Source organism: Enhydra lutris, unplaced genomic scaffold (assembly GCF_002288905.1).
Source record: "Enhydra lutris kenyoni isolate GAN:26980312 unplaced genomic scaffold, ASM228890v2 scaffoldscaffold12, whole genome shotgun sequence".
NCBI lineage: Eukaryota > Metazoa > Chordata > Mammalia > Carnivora > Mustelidae > Enhydra > Enhydra lutris.
The window spans coordinates 40,604,580-40,627,371 of NW_019154096.1; the positions used below are offsets into that span (position 1 = coordinate 40,604,580).

Below are 22,792 nucleotides of genomic sequence, written 5' to 3' on the forward strand. Positions count from 1 at the left end.
TTTTTTTTCACTTGACATAATTCTCTGAAGATTAATCCACATTGTCCCATATGTCAATAGTTCATTCCTTTTTATTCCTTGGTATGGGTGATATCATTCATGCATTGAAGGACACCTAAGTTGTTCCTATTTGTTCCTATTTTTTGGCTATTACAAATAAAGCTACTATAAACATTATATATATATATATATATTTGTGTGAGCATAAGTTTTCATTTTAGGAAAAATTCCAGGAGTAGAATTGATATCTGCATGTTTAGTTTCTAAAGAAACTGCTAAAATGTTTTCCAGATTGGCTGTACCACTTCATATTCCCATCAGATGCAGGTTCTCTGCAACCTTGCCAGCTTTTGGTGTTGTCACTATTTCTTAATTTTGCCTTTTTCATCAGTGTGTAGTGATATCTTATTGTAGTTTTAACTTAAATTTTTCTAGTGACTAATGATGTTGAGTATCTTTTCACATGCTAATTTTATATCTTCAGATCCGCTTTGGTGAAATGTCATTTCCCGTCTTTTGCTCATTTTCTAATTAGATTGTTTGGGTTTGGGTTTTAGGGTTTGTTGTTGTTGTTTTACTGTGAATTCTGAGAGTTGTTTATATATTCTTTACTAGCCCTTTCTTGGCTATGTGGTTCTATAATTTCCTCCCAATCTGTAACTTACAGTTTCATCTTCTTAACATGGTGTTGCACTGAGTAAATGTTTTCAGTTTTGATGAAGCCCAATTTGTCAGTTTTTCCGTTGATGAATCATGCATTTGATGTCAAGTCTAGGAATTCTTCGCCTTGCCCTAGATCCCAAAGATTTTCTCCTATATTTTTTCCAAAAGTTGATATTACATTGGTACGTTTAAGTTTATGATCTATTTTTTTAATTAAATTGTTTATAAGGTGTGAGGATTTATAGTCAGGCTTTCTTTTTTTATTTAATTTTAATTTTAATTTTAATTTTGATTTTATTTATTTATTTTGCCTATAGGTGTTCAACTGCTCCAGCAATGTTTGCTGAAAAGGCCATCCTTTCTACACTGAATTACTTTCATGCCTTTGTCAAAATCAGTTAGGAATTTTTATTTGAGTCCATTTTGAGGTTTTCTATTCTCCTCCATTGATCTCTGTGCTCCTCTATCTGCCAATACCACATATTCTTGGTTATGTAGCTCTAAGTCTTGAAATTGAATATATTGGTTCCTTCAGCTTTATTCTTCTCCAAAATTATTTTAGCTATTCTAACTTTCATATAAATTTTAGACTAATCTTGTCTATACCTACAAAAAGTTTTGCTGGGAGTTTGATGGCAGCAGTCTTAAACCCGTGTATCAGTTTGGGGAGAATTGACATCTGCACCATGTTGAGACTTCCTATGCCTGAACACAACATCTCTCGGTTTACTTGGTTCCTCTTTGATTTCTTTTATTGGTGTTCTGTAGTTTCAGCATACAAGCCTTGTACATTTTTGTTACATACACTGAAGTGTTTCAGTGTTTTGCATCATTGTAAGTGGTATTATATTTTAAATTTTGGTGTTCATGTCCTTGTCCCTGGTGTACAGAAATACAATTGATTTTCATATGTTGATCTTGTATCTTGCAAACTTGCTGAACTCATTAATTCATTCTAGGATGTTTGGGGTGGGGTTTTGGTTTGTTTGTTTGTTTTTTTTGTTTTTTGTTTTTTGGGTTTTTTTGGTATATTCCTTAGAATTTCTATACAAACTATCATGTCATGTGAAAGTAGGGATTTTTTTCCCTTCTGATCTGTATGCCTTTTAATTCCCTTTTATTGCCTTATCGCACTGGGCAGAACTTCTGGTACTATGTTGGATAACAGTAGTACGAGTGGATATCCTTTCTTTTTCCTAATCTTAGGGAAAAAGTATGCGATCTTTCACCTTTAAAATGATGTTAACTATAGGCCTTTTCGCAGATGTTCTTTATGAAGTTGAGGAAATTCCCCTCTATTTTTATTTTTCTGGGATTTTATCATGAATAGATATTGAATTTTAGGAGTATTGTGAAATATTTTTATTGCATTATTTGATATAATCATGATTTTTCTATAACCTGTTAATATGGTGGATTATACAGGTTGATTTTCAGCCTTGCATTCCTGTAATAAGCCCCACTTTGTATATAATTCTTTTTGCTTATATATTGTTCAATATTTTTGTATCTATATTCATACATTCATGAGGATTATTGGCCTGTAGCTGGTTGGGTGTTGTGGCTTTTCTTTTTCTTTGTACTGTTTTCATCTTGTTTTGGTATAAGGATAACACTCGATTCATAACATGAATTGGGAAGTATTCTTAACCTCTTAAGTTATCTGAAAGAAATTGTATTAATGTGTTTTAGTTCTTCCTTAAATATTTGGTACAGTTCTCCAGTGAAAACTTCTGGGCCCAGAAATTTCTTTTTCTGGAATTTAAAACTTATAAATTCACTTTTCTTAATAGTTATAGTGCTATCCAAATTCTTTCTTATTTTTTTTCCTTTTGTTTTTATTTATTTGACAAAGAGAGATCACAAGTCGGCAGAGAGGCAGGCAGAGAGAGGGGAAGCAGGCTCCCTGCTGAGCAGAGAGCCCAATGCAGGACTCGACCCCAGCACCTTAAGATCATGACCTGAGGTGAAGGCAGAGGCTTAACCCACTGAGCCACCCAGGCACCCCCAAATTATTTCTTTTATATATGGTGCATTGTAGTAGTTTATAATTCTCAAGAGATCACTCCATTTCATCTAAATTGTCAAATTTATGTCTGTAGAGTTGTTCATAGTATTTCTTTATAATCCTTTTGATGTCTTCAGGCTCTGTAGTACTAACCCTAATTTCATCCCTGATAGTGTTCTATCTCTCCCTCTCTCTCTCTTGCAAGTCTTGCTAGAAATTTGATTGATCCTCTAAAGGAACTAAATTTCTTTTTATTGTTTTTGTTGTTTCTTTTTTTCAATTCTGTTGGTTTTTGATTCTTGTTATTTCCTTACTCTTGATTGCTTTTTGTTTATTGTGCTGCTCTTTTTCTAGGCTCTTCAGGTCAGAGCTAATAGAATTCATTCAAGACTTTTCTTCTTTATATAAGCATTTGTGCTATACATTTCCTTCTCAACAGTGGTCTAGCTGTTACTCACAAATCTGGATAAGGTGTGTTTTTATTTTCACTCATTGCAATGTTTTTTTCTTAATTTCCCTTAAGACTTCCTCCTTTACCCATGGATTATTTGGAAGAGTATTGTTTGGTTTCCAAATGTTTAGAACTTTTCTTGTTTTTTATTTTTACTTTGATTTCATACATTAGAAAATACATTTTGTATGATTTCAGTTCTCTTCAATATATTTGAGGATGTTTTATAGCCTAGAATATACCTTAGCGTATATATTCCACGGGCACTTGAAAAGAATGTGCATTCTGCTGTTGTTGGATGGAATGTTCTATAAATGTCAATTAGATTGATTGATGGTGTTGTTGAGCTTTTCTATGTCCTTGCTGACTTTCTGTCTAATTGTTCTATCAGTTATCGAGAAAAGGGTGTTTAAGTCCCCAAGTATAATTGTGGATTTGTCTACTCTCCCTTCACTAGCTTCTCTAGTGGTTTCCATAGGTATTACTTTATATATATAATTTATCACTTCTATAGTTATCGAAATATAGTTATCGAAATTTTGCCAGTTCTAGTGAAATGTAGAAAGTTTACCACCCTTTACATCCTTTTACTCTCCCATGTTTATAATATACTTGTCTTAATTATTTCCACTAATATAAATTTAGTGCCACATCAGGCAGTGTTACAGTTTTATTTCAACAGTGAAACATAATTTTTAAAAACTCAAAAAGAGGGGCACCTGGGTGGCTCAGTGGGTTAAGCCTCTGCCTTCGGCTCAGGTCATGATCTCAAGGTTCTGGGATCGAGTCCCATATCGGGCTCTCTGCTCATCAGGGAGCCTGCTTCCCCCTCCCCCTCTGCCTGCCTCTCTGCCTACTTGTGATCTCTCTCTCTCTCTCTCAAATAAATAAATAATCTTTTTAAAAAACTCAAGAAGAGAATGAAAATTTATTTACTAAAATATTTACTCTTTCTATTACTCTTCCTTCTTGATGTTTCAATGTTCCTTTCTTTATATAACTTCCTTTTTTGAAGGGGGAAATTCCTCTAGCTTTTCTTTTAGCGCAGGTCTTCTGGGGATAAGTTCTTTTAGTTTTTCCTCATCTAAAAATGTCTTGATTTCCCTTTCTTTCCTGAGGGATATTTTTGCCAGATATAAAATTTTGGGTTGACAGTCCTTTTCTCTCCCTACTTGAAAAAGTTTGTGTCAGCCTTCATGGTTTCTGATGAGAAATACATCATAATTTGAATTGTTTTTTTCCTCTAGAGATAAAGCATCATTTCTTTCTCTCTGCTTTCAAGATTTTTTCCTTTGTCTTTAGTTTTCAGAAGTTTAACTATGATAATGTCTTGATGTGGATTTATTTTAATTTATCCTGTATGGAATTAACTGAATCTTGAATCTTTAGGTTTATGTCTTTTGCCAAATTTAGGAAGTTTTGGGTCATTATTTCTCTGAGTACTTTCCTGCTCTGCTCTTTTTTTCTACCCTTCTGGGACTCCAGTGATATGACTGTTAGATCTTTTGTCCCACAGATTTTTCAGTTTTATAATGATTAATTTTAAAATATTTGTCACATAATTCTAACATTCCTGTCACATCAGTGTTGGGCATCTACTGTCTTTTTTATTCAAGTTGAGATTTCCCTGGTTCTTGATGTGATAAGTGATTTTCTGTTGAAACCTGGATGTGTTATGAGACTCTGGATGTTATTTAAAATTTATGTGCTAGCTGGCTTTCTGACATCACTCCAGCAGGAGCAGGGTGGGTGCTACCTTATTGTAGCCGGGTGGAGGTAGAAGTCCAGGTTTCTCATTAGGCCTATATTGACAACCCAGGGGAGGATGCTTCTTATTACTGGTAGTGAGAGTGGGAATTCAAGGTCCCCACATGTTCTCTACTGATGCCATCTGGAGGAATTGAGGTGGTGGTTACTATCCAATGGAGATGAATGTTCCAGCTTTTCCCCGAGAGCATGTCTCCTCTGACCCATCAGAGGTTGAGATGCTTCATTACAGATGGGTAATGGTAGAAGTCTAGGCTCCCCACTCTGCCTTTGCTGGCATGGAGGAAGGTGGAGGAAGGTCATTATCTAAAGGTTTCCTGTGTTGCTAGTCTTTCTCTTCCCTGGTCCCTTGGCTAAAGAAAGCAGGCTTTTGTTGGATTTTTTTTGTTTGTTTACGTTGGTTTGTGTTTTATGTTACTGGCTGTTTGAGCTCCAAGTCTGGGAAATTTTCCAAAGAACAGAAAACCCAGTGTATTCATTTTTTAGGGCTACTGTAACAAAACCCCACAGACTGAGTGGCTTATCCAACAGAAATTTATTTCTCACCATTCTGGCAGCTAGAAGTCCAAGGTCAAGCTGCTGGCAGAGTTAGTTTCTCCTGAGGTCTTTCTCTGTGGATTGCAGATAACCGCTGTCTTACTGCATCCTCCAATGGTCTTTTCTCTGTGTGCACACATTGCTGGTGTCTCTTCCTCTTCTTATAAGGGTAATGGTCATATTGGTTTAAAACCCCACACTTATGACCTCATTTGACCTTAATTACCTCTTTAAATGCCTCATTTTTAGATATAGTCATATCCAGGGTTAAAGCTTCAACATATGAACTTCAGGGTGGAGGGGACACAATTCAGTCCAGTACACCAGGAATTCACCATCATGTTGTTTCTTGGGTCCTGAGGTCCCTAGCTCCTCTCTCTCCATATTTCAGAATCTTCTTATGTTTGTTTAAATATAATGTCCAGGACTTTTAGTGGAAGAAATAGGGAAAATTCCACTTGATTTTCCTGGAAGCAGAAGACCCTCCCTCTTGAGCTCTTTAAAGAGACTTTTGTGGGGCAACTTGGTGGCTCAGTGGGTTAAAGCCTCTACCTTCAGCTCAGGTCATGATCCTACGGTCCAGGGATCGAGCCCCAGGTCAGGCTTTCTGCTCAGCAGGGAGCCTGCTTCCACCTCTCTCTGCCTACTTGCGATCTCTGTCTGTTAAATAAATAAATAAAAATCTTAAAAAAGAGGGCACCTGGGTGGCTCAGTGGGTTAAGCCGCTGCCTTCGGCTCAGGTCATGATCTCAGGGTCCTGGGATCGAGTCCCGTGTCGGGCTCTCTGCTTAGCAGGAAGCCTGCTTCCTCCTCTCTCTCTCTCTCTGCCTGCCTCTCCGTCTACTTGTGATCTCTCTCTGTCAAATAAATAAATAAAATCTTTAAAAAAAAAATCTTAAGAGAGAGAGAGACTTTTGTAACTCAAGTAAAAGCTGTTCTGATTTGCAAGAGGCAGGTTTCACTGGGCAAGAAATATTTTTGTGGAAATTTCCATAGCCTCTGGGAACTGGGAACATAAAGATTATTCCATAAACCATAAAGTAGAGAAGAACATGGGATGCGTGATGGCAGAGTTCTATCCCAAAAGGAGATATAAGCCCTTTTTCTGGGGAAGAAAAACCCTCAGATGAGATTGACAGTGGTTGAAAAGCTCTAAGCCTCAGAAGAGGAGCCTAGTGCTCCATCTCCGCAGACCTTGTGAGGCAGGACTGTAGGAATCTGACTTGAGCCAACCTCCCTCCCAGGGGGATAGACCAGAGAAGGCGCAAGTGTCCAAGACAGAGCTGTGTGTGTGTGTGTGTGTGTGCGCACACACGCACGCATAGGTAGAAATGTTGGGGAGTAGCACCTGATTTCTGCAGCCCTCCAAAAGACAGAGGTTCTGTGTTCCTTTCATCTTGTTCACCTTAGTCACAGTCTGTAAGCTTTCAGCCTCTAACAGAAGCTCCAGGGTCCTCCAAGGCCTCGTGGCCTCTGGAATTTCTGCATCACAGAAGCTGTCAGCTCCCCAGGCGTGGGTGGCCGAGCAAGCTCCTCCTATTACTCACCTCCCACTTCTCACTATTAAGCAGGGCTCCTTGAGGAAGATTGATTTACCCCATTAAACGAGCCCCCGTGTGCTCAATGAGAATGTCACAAGACAAACGGCTCCTGCCGCGTGCCTCCAGCCCCCCACCCCCTGTTTCCATTACACTGGGGCCAGAGTCATGGTGGATGAGTTTGGGTGTAGTTCATTTTCTGCCTTACACGATAAACTTGTCAGCCTTTGACCGATCAGCTACTCGTATGCAGGGAGTTCATTTGCAAGGCCACCTGGCATCTCGGCTCGGCTGTCCTGCTCCCATTTCACCCTGTCTAATGAGCCAGGACCTGGGTATTGTTGGTTGGCGCTGAGCTCTGGGGCCCTGCACGACCTGCCCGTGATGGCGATGGCTCGGTCCCTCCCCAGGGGTCCCTCGCTCCTGCCTGGAGGTGGCTGGGCACTGAGGCCTGGGGAGCCATCCTTGTTTGCTGTCAGCTTCGTGTTGTCCATCTGGGAAGGAGTGTGCCAAGCCTCCTCTCTCCTGCCCCGAGGATGTGTTAGGCCTACTCCCCAGCATCCTGGCTAGACAGGCCTGTCCACTCCACATTGGCCTTGGGGCTGTTTCTAAGGAAATTTTGGTATAGGCAGATGCCCAGCCTGGGCTTTCAGAGCTCACTGAGACATGGCCAACAGGGCCTAGATGAGTAGCTCTGGGGCTACCCATGGTCCCTTAACTGGCCTCCAGGCCAATACCCTCCCCAGGCTGCTAGGCAGCCTAGACTCTGCTCTGACCCCATCAACCCCTGTCCAAGATCCTTTGGTGGTTCTTTGTTGCTAGATGAAGGCCATTCACAGCCCTTGATGATCTGTTCCCAACCTGGGCACTGGGGTTGCATGCTGGGGATCAAGTCTAGCTCCCTCAGATTACTGGATGACCTTAAGCAAGACATTTAGCTTCTCTGTGAACGGGGATGATAAAAATGCCTATCTCATGTTCATTAGTATGAGGACTTAGGTTTATGCCTGGCACATAGTAGGTACTCAACATATGTTCACTAATAGCATCACTTCACTGCGTTCTTCAGCCTCACCTAAATCCTGCATGCTTTCACCTACAATCTGGGGGTGAACTGCAGCCTGGGGTGGCCTGCTCACCCACACTTTCCACCCACAAACCTGGGTGTCTGCACCCTAGCCCTCAGAACATTTTCCAGCACTGTTATCTCCCTCCTGACAGGCTTCCCCCTTCCTCTCTGCCTATTTGAATCTGACCACAGTCTGGCCAAGGCCTTCCCATGCTCTGAAGTCACCAGCCAGCCTGGAATCCCAAATGAACCCCCCAGAACAGCACCCAGGGCAGGACCACTCCCCAGAGCCATAGGTGGGGACTTCTATAGAGCAGACAGGGGCAGGACTGGGAGCCTTGCAAAGGGTAAGGAATCCCTTTCCTATCTCCATCCCCTCCCAATCTCTCACCATTCCCCTATCCCATAAGGGTCCATACCCCAAAGGTGGTGGTTTTCTGATCCTCAAGCCAGCTGGGCTCCTCCAGGTTCCTTCTCTGAGCCGCATACACAGATCTCTGCCTCACCTGTCCATGTACTCTCGAGTCCACTGCCAGCCATGGACACTTTCCTATGCCCACCTCCACTGGAAACACAGCCTCCACCCTCTGCAAGCTCACAGACATGGGGAAGGAGACTATGTCAGGGCTTCTGGGGTGGACTGGCACTGACTGCTTGAAGCATGGGGAAGTCTGCAGTCAGTAGCTGTGTGGTAGGGCATGTGCAATGTCGTAGGAGACAACAGGTGTAGAGGGGATGGGTCCAGCCCTGGACCCAGGTACTGTACGAGGCCAGCATAGTGAACAGAACAGAGATGCTTTGTCTGCACCGAGAAGCAGCCGCCATCCTCTGGGTGTGAGAAGTTCTGGAGGGCAGGCGCTCTGTCTGGGCTGTTGCCACCCATGCCAGGCCTAGGTCCAGCCCCATTAAAAGGATCAGAGAGCTTGGGAGAGGTTTATGAGTGAAACTCTGATAAGCAGAGTAGGAGAAGGGCCCCTATCCAGGAGACACCCTATGCTCTGGTGAAGAGAAGGATGAGCCCAGATGTCCAGAGAGTGGCAGGAAGCCTGAAGCCCACGCAGGGATTCAGGGGATGTGACCCTTGAGGGGCAGCATGGTAAGCCACGGAGCCCAAAGAGCCATGTTTAAACTCAACCTCATAGAAGTCATTTCAGGTTGAAGATGGTAACACAGTGACTGCCCCACCCTTCAGGGGCAGAGGGAAGGGGAATTTCCCCAGAGCTTCAACTGGGTTACCTTTACCTCTAGATCCTCAGGGCATGACCGAAAGTCTTGAAGATGATCAGATTCCAGGAAAGCCCAAGAAGCCATGCAAAAGATAAGGAGTCATCCTGGCCCCTTCGGGATCAAGAGGGGTCCTGAAAGCATGGTACTCTCCAAACCCTCATTCTACACAGGAAGTGGGGAAAAGATGACCCAAGGATGGGCTGGCTTGCTGGTCATTCTGCTTCTCAGACTGGAAGACTTGCTGTGAGAGGGATTTGCAAGAAGTGGGAGGAAGGGGATGGGTGGAGACTGGAGACTGTCTTCCGTGATGTTGTATACAGACGCCTCTCATGAGCTAGAGAAATCACGTGGGCAGAGCAGTGATCGTCACAGGTGACCTTAGCATCGTGCCTACCTCATGTTGAGGAGGCCCAGGGGAGAGTTTTGGTGACTACTCCACTCAAGGCTGATTGCACTGGAAGAGGGAAGTTACCACATGTCCCAGGGAGGGTCAGGGTGAGGCCAAGAGCAGAGGAAGGAACCCAGGGAGGAACAGACAGGACCCCTGGGTCCCTAGCTGGACAAAGGGAAGGACAGGCTCCCACTGGCAACATCAGACTGTGTATGGACTCAGCCTCCCACTGACTAGGGAAGGTCCCATTGTGCCTGGCTCCAACCCACAGGCAGGACCTGGCTGGTGAACGGAGACCACACTGGCTCCCACACATTCCCTGGACTTCAGGAAAGCAGATTTCGGGTGGCTATGAGAGGTGATGGGCATAATTTTTGGTTTGAGGCTCCAGAAGAAGAGAAGCCTCCAGAACCAGGGGCTCTGACTCAGCAGTAAGTGGGATCCCAGTGGTGAGGGAAAGGGCAGGAGCAGAGAGGTATGTGTGCCTGGGCTTGGACTGACTACAGGAAATAGAAGGGCCAGCACTCAGGATCAGAACCTGCCCCACTGCCTGTCTTGATGGGGCAAAAAGGAACAGGGACTGTCATCTTGTGCGGGGGCTCCTTAGCCCGCAGAATGTTTCTCTCTGACAAACACCTCCTGGACAGGGACCTTGGATTTCAATACCTACAGGGACCAAGGGGGTTGAATGAATGAGATGACTATGGTAAAACAAGGGTGCAGTTTTTCAGCTCCAGCTGATTCTTGCAGTGTGAGAATGTGAACCCAAACTCCCTAGATGGTATAAGTTAAGATTAGATTTGGCCTCATATGACAGAAAACCCAAAATAATAGTGGTTTAAAGAAAACAGAGGTCTCTCTTTCTCTCTTGTATACCAGAAGTAAGCCATCAGAGCTGATACTTAGTGGCTAGGATTCTTCTATCACTGCAAGGGTGTGGCACACAACCATATGATCCAAAAAGGAGGCTAGAGGTCCAGCCATCACACCAGTGCTCCAAGCAGTAGATAGAGGAAGGTGGGAAGAGGGGCAAAGAGCACATGCTGGTTACCTTTAAAGAAGTCTCTTGGAAGCTGTCATATAGGGTTTCTAAATTTTATTGGCAGAATTAAATATGTGTTCTCCTCTAACTGTAAGTGAGGCTGGGCAATGCACCTTTAGTTCTGGCCCTCCATGTGCCAAGCTAAAACCAGGCACTCTGTGACTAAAGGGAGAATGGATATTGCCCTACACAGCTAGCAGCCTCTGCCCCACAGTGTCCCCTTGCCTCCAAATACTTTGCACCCCATCTTCCATGCATAGAATACTCTGGGGCTTGGGGAGAGAGGTAACCCTGCCCCTCATCCTGTTACAGCTTTCCAGCCCAAAAGTCTGGATAGAGGATGTGGTGGAAATGGCAGGGGGAGGGGGGCTGCCCGGGGAGAGCCCATCCAGCTGACCCAGCTTTTTTTGGGGAAGAACCTTATGCCCAATGTCCCCCACGGAGCAATCAAGCTGCCTTGGTGACACGTCTCCTGCACAACTCAGTGGCTTCTAGCCTATTTGTCCTGACGAGTTCCACGTGCCTGAATTGGCCTCAGTGGGCTCACCGGGGTATGGCTTTGGGGCAGGCTGCCTGGCCTTCTATCTGCGCTCTTCATTGAAATAACCGCTGAGGCAGGGAGGGGCAGGGACAGCAACACCTTGACTCCCTGAAGCTTTTCATGTGAAATTGACAGATTTTTAATTTTCAACAACCAATGTTTGAGAATTTTAGTTTGAAACAAATAAACAGACCTATGGGCCAGATGTGGCTCTCAAGCACCACAGTGTGGGAGCAGGGTACTGTTCGATGGAGGAATTGGGGCTCCTCCCCTGGCAAGGCCGGTCTGAGGGTCTAATGTCCACGGAGAAGGCCCTGCATGAACCCCCTTCATCCTGGTGGGCAGTTCCAATGACCACCCGTCTGGGGGCAGATCTGGCCACAGCTGGAGAGTTGGTGGGACTCCTGCAGACCCCCTGAGTGGGAGCTGGCTGCTGGGGTTAGCACAGGAGCTCAGGAGAGTCTAGCTGACTGTCACGGCCCACCCATTGGAGTTGGGCGAGAAGTCAGGACTGGCTCAAGGGCTGGGTGTCCATGTGTGTCTGCCTGTGGCGCGTGGGGCTCCGCAGAGGGGACCTCAGACCTGGGGGAGGATAGGGATTAAGGCCTTGTTTGCCCGGCCTGCAGACTCCACCAACCGGGACGCACTGGATATGATTGAACGCTGCATCTGTCTCGTGTGCCTGGATGCCCCAGCGGGCGTGGAGCTCAGCGACACCAACAGGGCTCTTCAGCTCCTTCATGGCGGAGGCTGCAGCAAGAACGGGGCGAACCGCTGGTATGACAAATCCCTGCAGGTGAGCCTCCCCAGCTGCAAGGCCAGGGCTGAGTCAGCAGAAGCGCACGCCTGCCAGGCTCATGCGCTGGCCTGTGCTGCCCAGGATGCCGCGTCTGGAGCCGGGGGAGCCGAAGGCACTGGAAATGTGCCACTGGTGTCAGTCCCTGGGACTGGCCACAACCCTTCCCGAGAGCCAGGGACCAAACCCAACTCTAACTCCCAACCTTCCTGCAGCCTGGGCCAGGTGTGCGGGACCTCGGGGTCAGACCTGGAGCTCACTCCCACTCTCCAAGCACACACTGTAAGGTGGGGTGTCCCGGGGGCCCCCTGAACATATCCTCAATGCATCCAGCAAGAATCATGGCTGATGCCCGGAAGTGCCAGTTTTTCTGAATCTCCATCACTCTTGTCTGACTGTTTCGACATACCTCCCTCCAACTCTGAGAAGTAGGACAGCCCAGCATCTCCAGAGAAGAAAAGCCATAAAATGAAATAATGCAATTCCTATGTTTTTCATTCACGTGACATCAACCCAGAAAAAAGATGCTCACTTTAGCCTGGAGAGAAATACTCATGCAGGTGCAGATGAAGTTCGAGTTTGGGCCCATTCATTCCTGTTTCTCCAGGCTTTTTTCTCCAGTGTGTCAATCCTGAATCGATCCTTGTCTGTTTTTAAAGCCCCCCACCCCACTTTCACAATGACCATATTAAATAGCCAGCGATCGCTATACTTTGGGCTAACATCGGCTCCCACAGATAAGCATTGCTGGGCAACATTTCATTTTTCTCTTTCTCTGGCCTCTCCGTTCTGCAGGTTATCCTTTTTATTGGTTTGCATATTGATTCTGCTGTTTCTGATGAGTTCACTTGCTGCTGCGCTGGCCGTTTTAGCCTCCACCAGTGGTGCTAATGGCTTGTAATCTTTCATGGAGCAGCTGTGGGAATGTAATGATATAATGAATGTAGGGGACCAGAAACATAGGAAGCCTCAGTAGTGGTTTTAAAAAGGCACTGTTTTCCTCCCTTTTGTTTTAGTGGCAAGGACAGAAAAGCATTAATGCACGAGTGGGCACAGTCTTCTCCTCCTGCCCCACAGGGGTGATTGTGCCCACCGCTGGGCGCTTTTCATGGGCAGGACAGATGATCAGATGACCTGGAGAAGCCAAACAGGCTCCAGGGACCTGAGCTGAACGATCAAGAGCTAGAAGGAAGCAGGGGACAGAGAAGCAGGGGACACTGGGGAGAAAAGAAAAGACTGCAAGGGATAAGTTTTGAGAAAGACTCTGTGGGGAGGTTGTTGGAAGAATGGGAGTAGAGATTTGGACCACTGGCTCTAGGTGAGGGCTGGGGGAAGACAGGAGGAGAGTCAGCTCACATGTGTTATAGTGCCCCAGAAGGGCATCAGAAAACTGTCAATAGCTTGTTTGTTTGCTTGCTTGTGGATGGCGGACCAGATGGGATGCTATGCTGAGCCAGGCTATGGGCAGCCCCACCTCATCTGGGTTACATGTCAACAATCAAATCTCATTCTTCTCATTCTTTTTTCCCAGCACCTCTGTACATGCCGAGCATGTCCTTTTTCCACGCCAGCTAAGTACAGCCTCAGCAAACTCCTTACAGTCCCTGGGGACCTTTCCTAAACTTTCTCTCTGATCCTCCTAGCCATCCTGTGAACCGGGCTTTATTGGATCCATTTTCAATGGTAGCAAACTGAAGCCAGGAGCTGAAATGTCCTGTCGAAGGTCTCCTAACTGGCAGGTGGCCATGGCAGACCTGGAACCCCGGTCCCTGACTCGAAGCCCAGACAGCAGTTCATGGAACACCCTCAGAACACCTTTCCTTCACTCCCACCCAGAGACAACTATTTCTCCCTTGGAATCTGCCCACGACCCAAACCTGATCGTTACCTTTCACTCACTCGTTCAACAGAAGTGTTGAGCACCTACTATGGGGTAGACATGGGTCTAGATCCTGGGAAGAAAACCAGTGGGGGCCAAACACACAGGCCCCATTTAGACCCGTACTCACGCGAAGCTGTACAGGATTTTGGCCCCGTTGCACACTGTGGGATGGGGTGGGGGAACACAGGGCTTAGCAGAAGTCAAAGGAACTTGCCCATGACCTAAGGAAAGAGCGCACGGCTTCAGGGCGGATGGTTAGGAATCACCGGGCTACTTCAACTGGGGAACCTTGGGCTCTACCCTCACTGCCCAGAGCATTTCTGGGAAGGAGGTCACATAATAGAGCTGTCTCGAGGCCCCCATATTCTCAGGTCATGGCAATTTCATACAGCATTCCTTTTGGGACATAATGTGCTTTTGTGTCCTTGGAGGAGAGGTCCCCCTCCCCACCCCTCGCTCCCGAGAGGCCAGGGAGACCCAGCCTGGAGCCCAGGGACTAGTTTGAGATGCAGACCCTACCTGAGGTCCACTCACCTCTCTCCCTCCTTATTGCAGTTCGTGGTGGGCCGCGATGGCACATGCGGCGTGGTGTGCGAGCACTCCCCATTTGATGGAATCGTCCTGGTGCAGTGCACGGAGCACCTGCTCAAGCACATGTGAGTCTGGGCGCACCCTCTCCCCATCCCCTCACCCCGCTACCCCCGCCGCAGCCACGGGAGCCAACACCAGACTGCCAAGGCGTGGCCAGGCTCAGCCAAGAAAAATTTGGGTGGCCACCGGGAGGCTGCATTAGTCTGGAAAGTGTCTTAGCAAAGGATGGATTCGGAAACCAGCTTGAGCTCAGACACTTTATCTGCCACGGACAGTGGGGGCAGGCTGGGCATCAGGAGAAGCTTGGCCAAGAATTCTTAGCCAAAAAGAAACATCTACTTTGGCCCAGGGAACCCAGACTGATATCTAGTGCTTGTTCCGAGTCAGGCCTGTGCCGACTGTTGACCCAACAGAGGGGACGGGGGTCTCTGAGCTGCACCTCCTTCCACCCCCGGGAGCTGGACCTCTCTCCCTAGCTTCCTGGCTGGCCGGACTGAGTGCTTGCCTATCCCTTAAACACACCGAGTTCCTTCCTCCATTCACGGTTTGCTCCTTCTCTCCCTCCAGAATCTTTACCCTGAATCTAAGTTCTAAATCTCTTCCATGATTTGGGAGCTCTTTAGAATCCCTAAAAGCCCAAAGCAACTCTCACAGACAAACAACACAGTTTGCTTCTTCAGTTTCTCTCCAAGTGTTTCCCAAGTGTTAGTGGAGTGGAAGAACGTGAAAAGAAACAGGCTCTGGAGTCGGGCAGAACTGGCGGGAATCCCGGCTCTGCCACGTGCTTGTTTGGGTGGCTTAGGGGACTGAGCATCAGTCTGTTCATCTGTGCAGTGGGCCCAGGGCAACTCACACCCCCCTGAGGCTTCAGCAGCTAGGATGCCCGCAGAGGGCAAGGCCAGCTGCCCGCAGCCCTCAGCTCCCAGGGCCGCAGACCATCACCTGTCTGTGCCTACAGGGTGAAGAGCAGCAAGAAGCTGGTCCGAGCAGACTCTGTCAGCGAGCTCCCGGCCCCCAGGAGGCTGCGTTGGAAGTGCTCCCCGGAAATCCAAGGCCTCTTAGCCTCGTCAGCGGAAAAACTTCAACGGTAGAAAGCCCAAGCCTCTTTTAGGGCGATGCTCTGGTGTCACCCCGTGTCCACTCTCACCCCAACCCCCTCTACCCAGGACGATGAGGCCCCCTGGAAGTTTCCAAAGACCCCAGCTCTTCTGCCTCCCCCTGCCCGCCTCCGCCCCCGGCCCACCCCTTCACAGAAATGTAGTCAAACTAAAGGGGAGTTATAACTCTCGGGGAAATAACCTTGCTCAAGTCTCCATCATTTCCATAAAATGCAAACATGGAGCTATTTTTTCACAGGTTTCACCTGACTGAGCTGCGTCAAGGCGGGGAAATTATTCCCCTGCTTTGGGGTGGGGGGAGTAATAAACAACTGGTTTGAATAGATCATTTGAATCCAAGCTATTTCAATTTGCTTGAATTTACACTACAATGTGACAAGGGGACCTTTCTCCCCAAGGGGAGAGAGAAAGTTCAGTCCCTAACGGGACACATGCAGGAGTGTGTGGGGGTGGGCCTCTGTGGGCGCCCCCCCCCCGCCCCCGTACTGGCACAGTGCCAAGTTGTGGAGGGAGCTGCAGGCTGGCAACTAGATCTGCCCCTTGGTTTTTCATTCCCTCATTCAGTAAGTGAGCATTATTCATTCATTCATTCATCAAATATATGAATGGGCCAGTACGTGGAAAGGCTGAGGACACATAAATGAATATGCCATGGAGCCTGCTGTCCACACTCAGTGGAGGAAGAAGACCCCCAGACCAAAACACGTGTGACGCAAGTGCCCAAACCGGAGAAAGGCATACAAGCCTGAACCCACAGAGGACACAGCAGTGGAATTCTACCAGGAGATTGTGGAAGGGCTTTGCAACAATGGGTCTTGAAGGATGGATAGGAGTTCGTGGTGCAGGCAGCTAGAGAAGAGGCAGAAAGGCAGCTTGTTTGAGCTTGTACATAGAAGATTTATAGAAGATGCAGGCTGGTTTGGAAACCAGCAAGTGAGAGAAAGGCCAGAACTGAGGCACTCAAGGGAAGTTGAGGTCACATTTTGAAGAGCTTTGCTGTTCTTGTGTTATGGGGCCTGGATGCTGTTGTGCGGTGGGGAGGAGCCCTTGGAGGGTTTGGAGCAGGGGTTTCAGGGAGCCAGTGAGGAAGATGCAGTGAGCAGGACAGATCATGGCCAAGCTTGGAGGGGAGGGTGGACGAGTCCACCACAAGCTGCTCTGAGGGCTGACTGGCTGACGCGGGAGAGTAGAAGAGGCCTCGGGTGTTCATCCACGAAAGATGCTAATAGCTCAACTGTAGGGGCTGTTCTTAGGATAAGCAGGCCTCTAGGAGAGTCAGTGAGTTGGTGGGCTGGCATCCTTGGGTGGAGAAAGGTGCCCACTCACTTTCAGAGATCTGAGTGGTGCCTCCAAATTCTCTTTCCAGAGGTGGGGAACCAGGAGAGGTCTGAGTGTGGGAAAGCAGGAGGAGCCTCGAGGGTTCCGAGCTGCCTACAGAAGGGAGCAGGGTCTTAGTGGGCAGGGCCCGAGCAACAGGCTTCCAGGTGACTGTGTGACCATGTGCTCAGCCCGTCCAGAGACAGCTGGCTAACTGGCTGGACCCTGGTCCCCAGAACCTGGCACGGCCCCACCGCGAGGCCAGCAGGCAGAGAGCATCTGAGGCCTGCAGCAGTGTGACTGGAGGGTGGAGGTTGCCTCCCCAGGGCTCTGCATTCACATACAGCCTGTGGACAGACCGTGTGGACCCTGCCAGACATTGCTGCAGTGGACAATCAGTCCAGACCCCAAGCTCATTGTGAAGGAGGACACTGGTCCATACTGGTGAGGGGATGAATGCTCAAAGGTCTCAGTGTAGAGTCAGGGAATCTACCCGTTACTCTGACCGTGGCTCATGGGCAGTAAGGAGCCGGGTGTGTCACAGGAGGCTCAGCAGTCATTTCTGGGTAAGATGGGTTTACAGTCGAGCAGCCCTCGCTGTGGTGACCGGGACCCCCAGGGAGGCCCCAGGCATTTCTTCTCATAGCACAACAGGGAGGAGTCTCTGTGAGGAGACATGGCTTCCAGCCATCAGAGAAACAGGCCTTTCCTTGGGCAAAGGCGGTGTGCCAGGTCTGGGAGAATAGCCAGGGTGCCAGAAGAATCTGAGGTTGTGGGACCCACATTCCCAAACAGGTCAGATGAATGGCTTCTTTCAGGCCCACTTCTGCAGGCAATGGGCTCCAGGGTTTTGTTTGTGGGCAGTGTTGTCCCTGCGCATGCAAATGTCTCTTGCCCCCACGCCCCATGCCCTTCCCTGCAGCCAGGTCCCCTCCCCCACCACCAGAACAGGGCCACTGCCCTACCCAGCCAAGCCTCCCCTTCAGCTCAGGGAACCCTGGTCTGACATGCCCTCCGCCACTTCCTCATGTCAAGGCCTGTCTCTGACACCTGATGCGTTCCCAGTGGGCAAGGACCATGTCTTTCACCTCCAGAGTCCTGGGTCGTAGACCAAGCTTGAGCCACTCAGTTAGACTTCGTAGTCTGTGCATTCTGTTTTGCATGCAATAGGGCCTCTTCTTTTTCTCCCACAGCATAGTAAAGAATCTCGACTTCATTGTGTATAAGTTTGACGTCTTTGGGAAAACATTCATTAAGAAGCAGAAATGCAGTCCTGATGCTTTCATCCAGGTGGCCCTCCAGCTGGCCTTCTACAGGTAAGCAAAGCCTGACAGCGGAACAACTTGGCCTGGGTGGGCTGCCCGACAAGCTGCTCTAGACTCCGGAGTCTAGAAGCATCCTGGAGGGAGGAATGACTTTCTGTGGGCTGAGAAGCTGGGAGGAGCAGGGCAGGCTGCAGGGAAAGAGGAGCCGGGATTCAGAGTCTGAATCCAATCTCAGAAATGAGAAGGAAGGACAAGAATGTGAACTCATCCTTGGTTCGTCCCTGTCTCTCCTCTCCCACCCGGGACACCCCCATGTCCGTCCTCCAGAGGTCTCTGAGACCTACCCTCTGTCTTCCATCTCCATGGTCGCCAGCGCCTCCCCGGTCATCTCGTGCTTGCACAGCGGCAGCAAGCTCCCCAGGGGGCTCTGCTTCCCACTCCCATCTTCACAAATCGTCAACTTTGAAATATGCATATCAGCTTCCATCACTTACCACCTTGAACCCTCCCCATGGCTTCCCACCATGTTTAGAACAAAGTCCAGGCTTTGAAAGGCTTCTTGTGAACTCCCTCTCCTGGGCCCCTCCTCCCAAGTTCTCTCCCGCCTCTGGCCCTTTGCTCCCTGTGTGTCTCGCACCCCCAGCCTGCTGCCACCACCCCTCTTCACACGCCTGCTCCTCCCTCCACCCAGGTCTCTGCCCAGGTGTCCGCCCCAGAGGCCTTCCCTGACCCCCTTACCTAAAGTAGCCACCTCAGACCCCCACACCACCCAGCTCTCCAGCCTATCCTATTGTGTTCTCTTTCATGGCAGTCATTGTTCGTGTGGGCTGCCTTGTTCATTGATTTGTCAGTTTTGTTTTCTAGACTGTCTCTCCCAAGCCTGACACTCTGCGTGTCTCACACACCTGGCCCAGAGTAGGCCTCAAGGGATGAGTCACAGACGTGAGAAGACACTACGGGAGTATTAACTGGGGGTGGCACAGTCAGGTCGGGTTTAGAGAAATCTCTGTCGTGGTAGCTCTGTGTTGGGGAAGGAGAGAAAGTAGAGAGCAAGGGGTGAAAACAGGGCAGGGAGGCCAATGGGTCTTTTATAGGAGGCTAAACTAAAATGCAAAGTAGACCAACCTCAAGACAAGGCTGGCTCCTATTGGTTCCAGTGTTTCCAAAGCAACTTGCACAGGACCCCACCAGTACCTGCTTTTACTTTGCAATATACAGGGGGAGCGGGGGACATAAAGTGACCTTGCAATAAGGCCAGGGGAAGGAGGTCTCACTAACGAGCAGACAGCTCCCCTGTGGACACAGCATCCCAGATCCTAGTGTCCTCCCGAGGGGCCATAACTCACAGGGAGAGGAAATGGCTTCGGCCCCTCTGGGCACTGGGACTCCGTGGGGAAGGCTGACGTCACCCCACGTGAGGTCTGTGCTCATCGTGGGGACACAGAGACCTCACCGACACTGAGCCGTGGTAGGACCTGGTGTCTGGAACCACTGTCGCCATTCTGACACTGGCACGTGGCTGAGATGGGCCATGGGACAGGGAGCATTTCAGTTCGAGGGCTAGGAGGGGCTGGCCGGCCCTGCGCACAGCCTCCTCTATCCTCAACTGATCCTTGTGGCACTGGATGTGGCCAGCAGTGGACATGGCCGGAGGCTGCTGGGCTCTGTGAACAGCCAAAATAGGATCTGCTTCCCATGGAGAACATTCTTCAGAGTCTAAGCCATAACCAAGAAAATGTTTTTACTCTGCCCCTGTATTCAGCAAGCCTGGAAGATGCCTAGATGGGGGTTGATCAGTGACTAGCCAGTGATGGCATCTACTTTTGTGCTGGGCATGGTGTCTGCTGCCAGGGACCGTAGAGATACTGGAAATGAGCTCACTGCCAGAGTCCTTCCTACCTGGGGTAATGAGACAGAAGTGTCCAGAAAGTTTATTCACCTTCTCACCAAGTTACAACGCCAAGCACTGGGCTGAATCAGACTTGGCCTTCCTCTTAGTAGAGCTCCCTCAGCACAGGAGATACACGCTCTGACAAGGCCAGCACGCAGGCCCAAGACTTGTGTCCCCTTATCAAGGCCCCTCTGTGATTCTGTGTCTTCCTCCTCCCCACCTCCTCCGACACCAAAGACTTTGCTGACAGGTGAGAAAGACATGTGCCAGCCAGATGTGCAAGCCTCGGAGTGCTCACTTGGTTTGTGTTCCTAAGGAAAGGACCTTCGCTGGCTGGGGCCAGGAGAGGCACAGCCATGGTGCCCGTGGGTCTGTTGGAAACTCAGCTGCCCCCGGACAGGCAGGCCTGGGCTGCAGCCTCCTCCCTGCCTCGATCCATAGGTCATACTTGAATTGTTCTAAATAAAACAGGATTCCCTCAAGGATATGAATGATTAATCACATAGTTATTCCATTCTGTGCTATTAATCAAACACTCATCAGGTCTCGAAGAAAATTCTAGGTTTCCCACCAGATGGAGGTTTTTTGAAAAGTTACCCGTCGCTTCTCTATTTTATATCCACACAGTGTCACTGGTGGATGAAGGCGTACACAGCTCTTCCTATTAGCGACTCCCCAACACTCATCTTTGGGAAATCTCCCCGAGAATTCTATTAACATTAAAATGAAATACTGTGCCCAGTAGAGTCAGGGCTGTAAACATAAAGCCTGCAGATGCTATTTTTCTTCCAGCGTTTATGGTTTCCTGAGACGGCGACAGCGTTTGCCATTCATCTTCCATCTTCTGCAGGCTCCACAGAAGACTCGTGGCCACCTACGAGAGCGCGTCCATTCGCCGGTTCCAGGAGGGCCGTGTGGACAACATTCGCTCGGCCACTCCAGAGGCGCTGAGTTTTGTGAAGGCCGTCACTGACCACAAGGCTGCCATACCGGTAAGTCCCGCTCTGTCTGAGGAGTACCCCGGGAGCCTCCTGTCGGCTGGGGCTCGGGGACAGCCAGCTCCTTTCACTTGCTGGTCCCTGAGTAGCCCTTCGAGCCCCATCTCTGGTCTGTTGACAGGATTCAGAAAAGCTGCTGCTTCTGAAAGATGCCATCCGAGCCCAGACCGAGTACACAGTCATGGTGAGTGACACGGTGCCTCTTCTTGGGGGAACTCGTGACTGTGGGCTGTGCCCCAAAGCTGGGCCTGCAGGCACCGGGCCACAGCACAGGACCTGTGTGAGAGCCGGGCCACCAGCCACCCAGTGGCTTGGCTGATGCCATGCCTCTCAGAGACTCTTTCTTATTTTTAGTACCTGGGTAACACAGCACTCATTTTCACTTGGATTTTACAAGAATACCATGAATGATCTTTGAAAGAACAATAATGGTAATAATAGCACCAAATACGTGTAGTACTTTACAGTTTATACAACAAGAAAAGTCAAATGTGAGAGATGGCGGCCAAGCCTGGCACACTGTCGTGGCTTGGGCACCTTGTATGACTGCTGGTGGGACAGTACTCATTCCCACCTAGAGCTGGTTTTGCTTTCTTATTTTCTATTTATATCGCCTGCCTGCTTCCTCCTCTCTCTCTGCCTGCCTCTCTATTTATATCGCCTATGAATAAAAAGTCTTTGCTGAAAATTAATAGTGAAATCAAAATTTTATTTATTTTTACTTTTTTTTTTTTTTAAGAGAGAGAGCAGGGGAGGAGGGGCAGAGGGAGAGGGAGGGAGAGAATCTTAAGCAGGCTCCATGCTCAGCATAGAACCTGGCATAGGGCTCCATCTCATGACCCTAAGATAATGACCAAAGCTGAAATCTAGAATAAGATGCTTAACACACTTGGCCACCCAGGTACCCCAAATCAGAATTCTTTTTTTTTTTTTTGTTAAGATTTTATTTATTTATAAGAGAGAGAAAGAGGAATGAGAGAGAGAGAGCACGAGAGGGGAGAGGTCAGAGGGAGAAGCAGACTCCCCACTGAGCAGGGAGCCTGACGTGGGACTCGATCCTGGGACTCCAGGATCATGACCTGAGCTGAGGGCAGTTGCTTAACCAACTGAGCCACCCAGGTGCCCCTAAATCAAAATTCTAAAGGAAATGTTCTCTTAGTTTAGGGAAGTCGTTTATTTCCTAGCATGGCAGAGCCATCATTTGCATATAAATAACAGAGAATAAGCTACTACTTGGACGGGTGATCAATATATCAGTTGAAATTTATTCTGATACAGTCTTTGAAGGAGCATAGATCCTGTGAAAAGGGCTTGACCGAATTTCACTCTATATACTTGAAAGCAAGTACAATGCTTATCTGGGTTTTAGATTGAGCCAATGTAGACTTCTTTCCACTCAGTTACCAGGTCCTGAATTCATCTGAAGAGTTAAATGTTCATTCTGTTTGGGGAAAATCCAGCTCATGCTCACGTATTCAGTGGGTATTTTTGGTCTTCTTGCTTAATGCCAGACAAGGTGCTGGGTGGGAGGAAATAAAAGGTGAAGTCCACAACCCCTGTCCTTAGTGAGTTTACTGAGTAACTGAGAGGAAAATCCCTTAAATGATAAATCTCATCTCATGTAAAATGAGTCCTCAGGAAGTAGGAGAGAGCATGGAGGGGCAAGCTAGTTCCTCATCTTGGGAAAGCCAGGAAGACTT

At 48.3% G+C, this 22,792-nt stretch overlaps 1 protein-coding gene across 1 annotated transcript in view; it reads left to right on the forward strand.

The window, feature by feature from the left end:
• The window catches only part of LOC111145252 (choline O-acetyltransferase), a 48,107-nt gene that overhangs the window by 18,408 nt on the left and 6,907 nt on the right, over positions 1 to 22,792 (forward strand). Inside the window, exons 8-13 of the mRNA XM_022500041.1 lie at positions 11,861 to 12,030; positions 14,468 to 14,568; positions 15,462 to 15,590; positions 18,132 to 18,254; positions 20,945 to 21,086; positions 21,214 to 21,276. Coding sequence (XP_022355749.1) covers positions 11,861 to 12,030; positions 14,468 to 14,568; positions 15,462 to 15,590; positions 18,132 to 18,254; positions 20,945 to 21,086; positions 21,214 to 21,276 — 728 coding nt within the window. The remainder of the gene's footprint in view (positions 1 to 11,860; positions 12,031 to 14,467; positions 14,569 to 15,461; positions 15,591 to 18,131; positions 18,255 to 20,944; positions 21,087 to 21,213; positions 21,277 to 22,792) is intronic.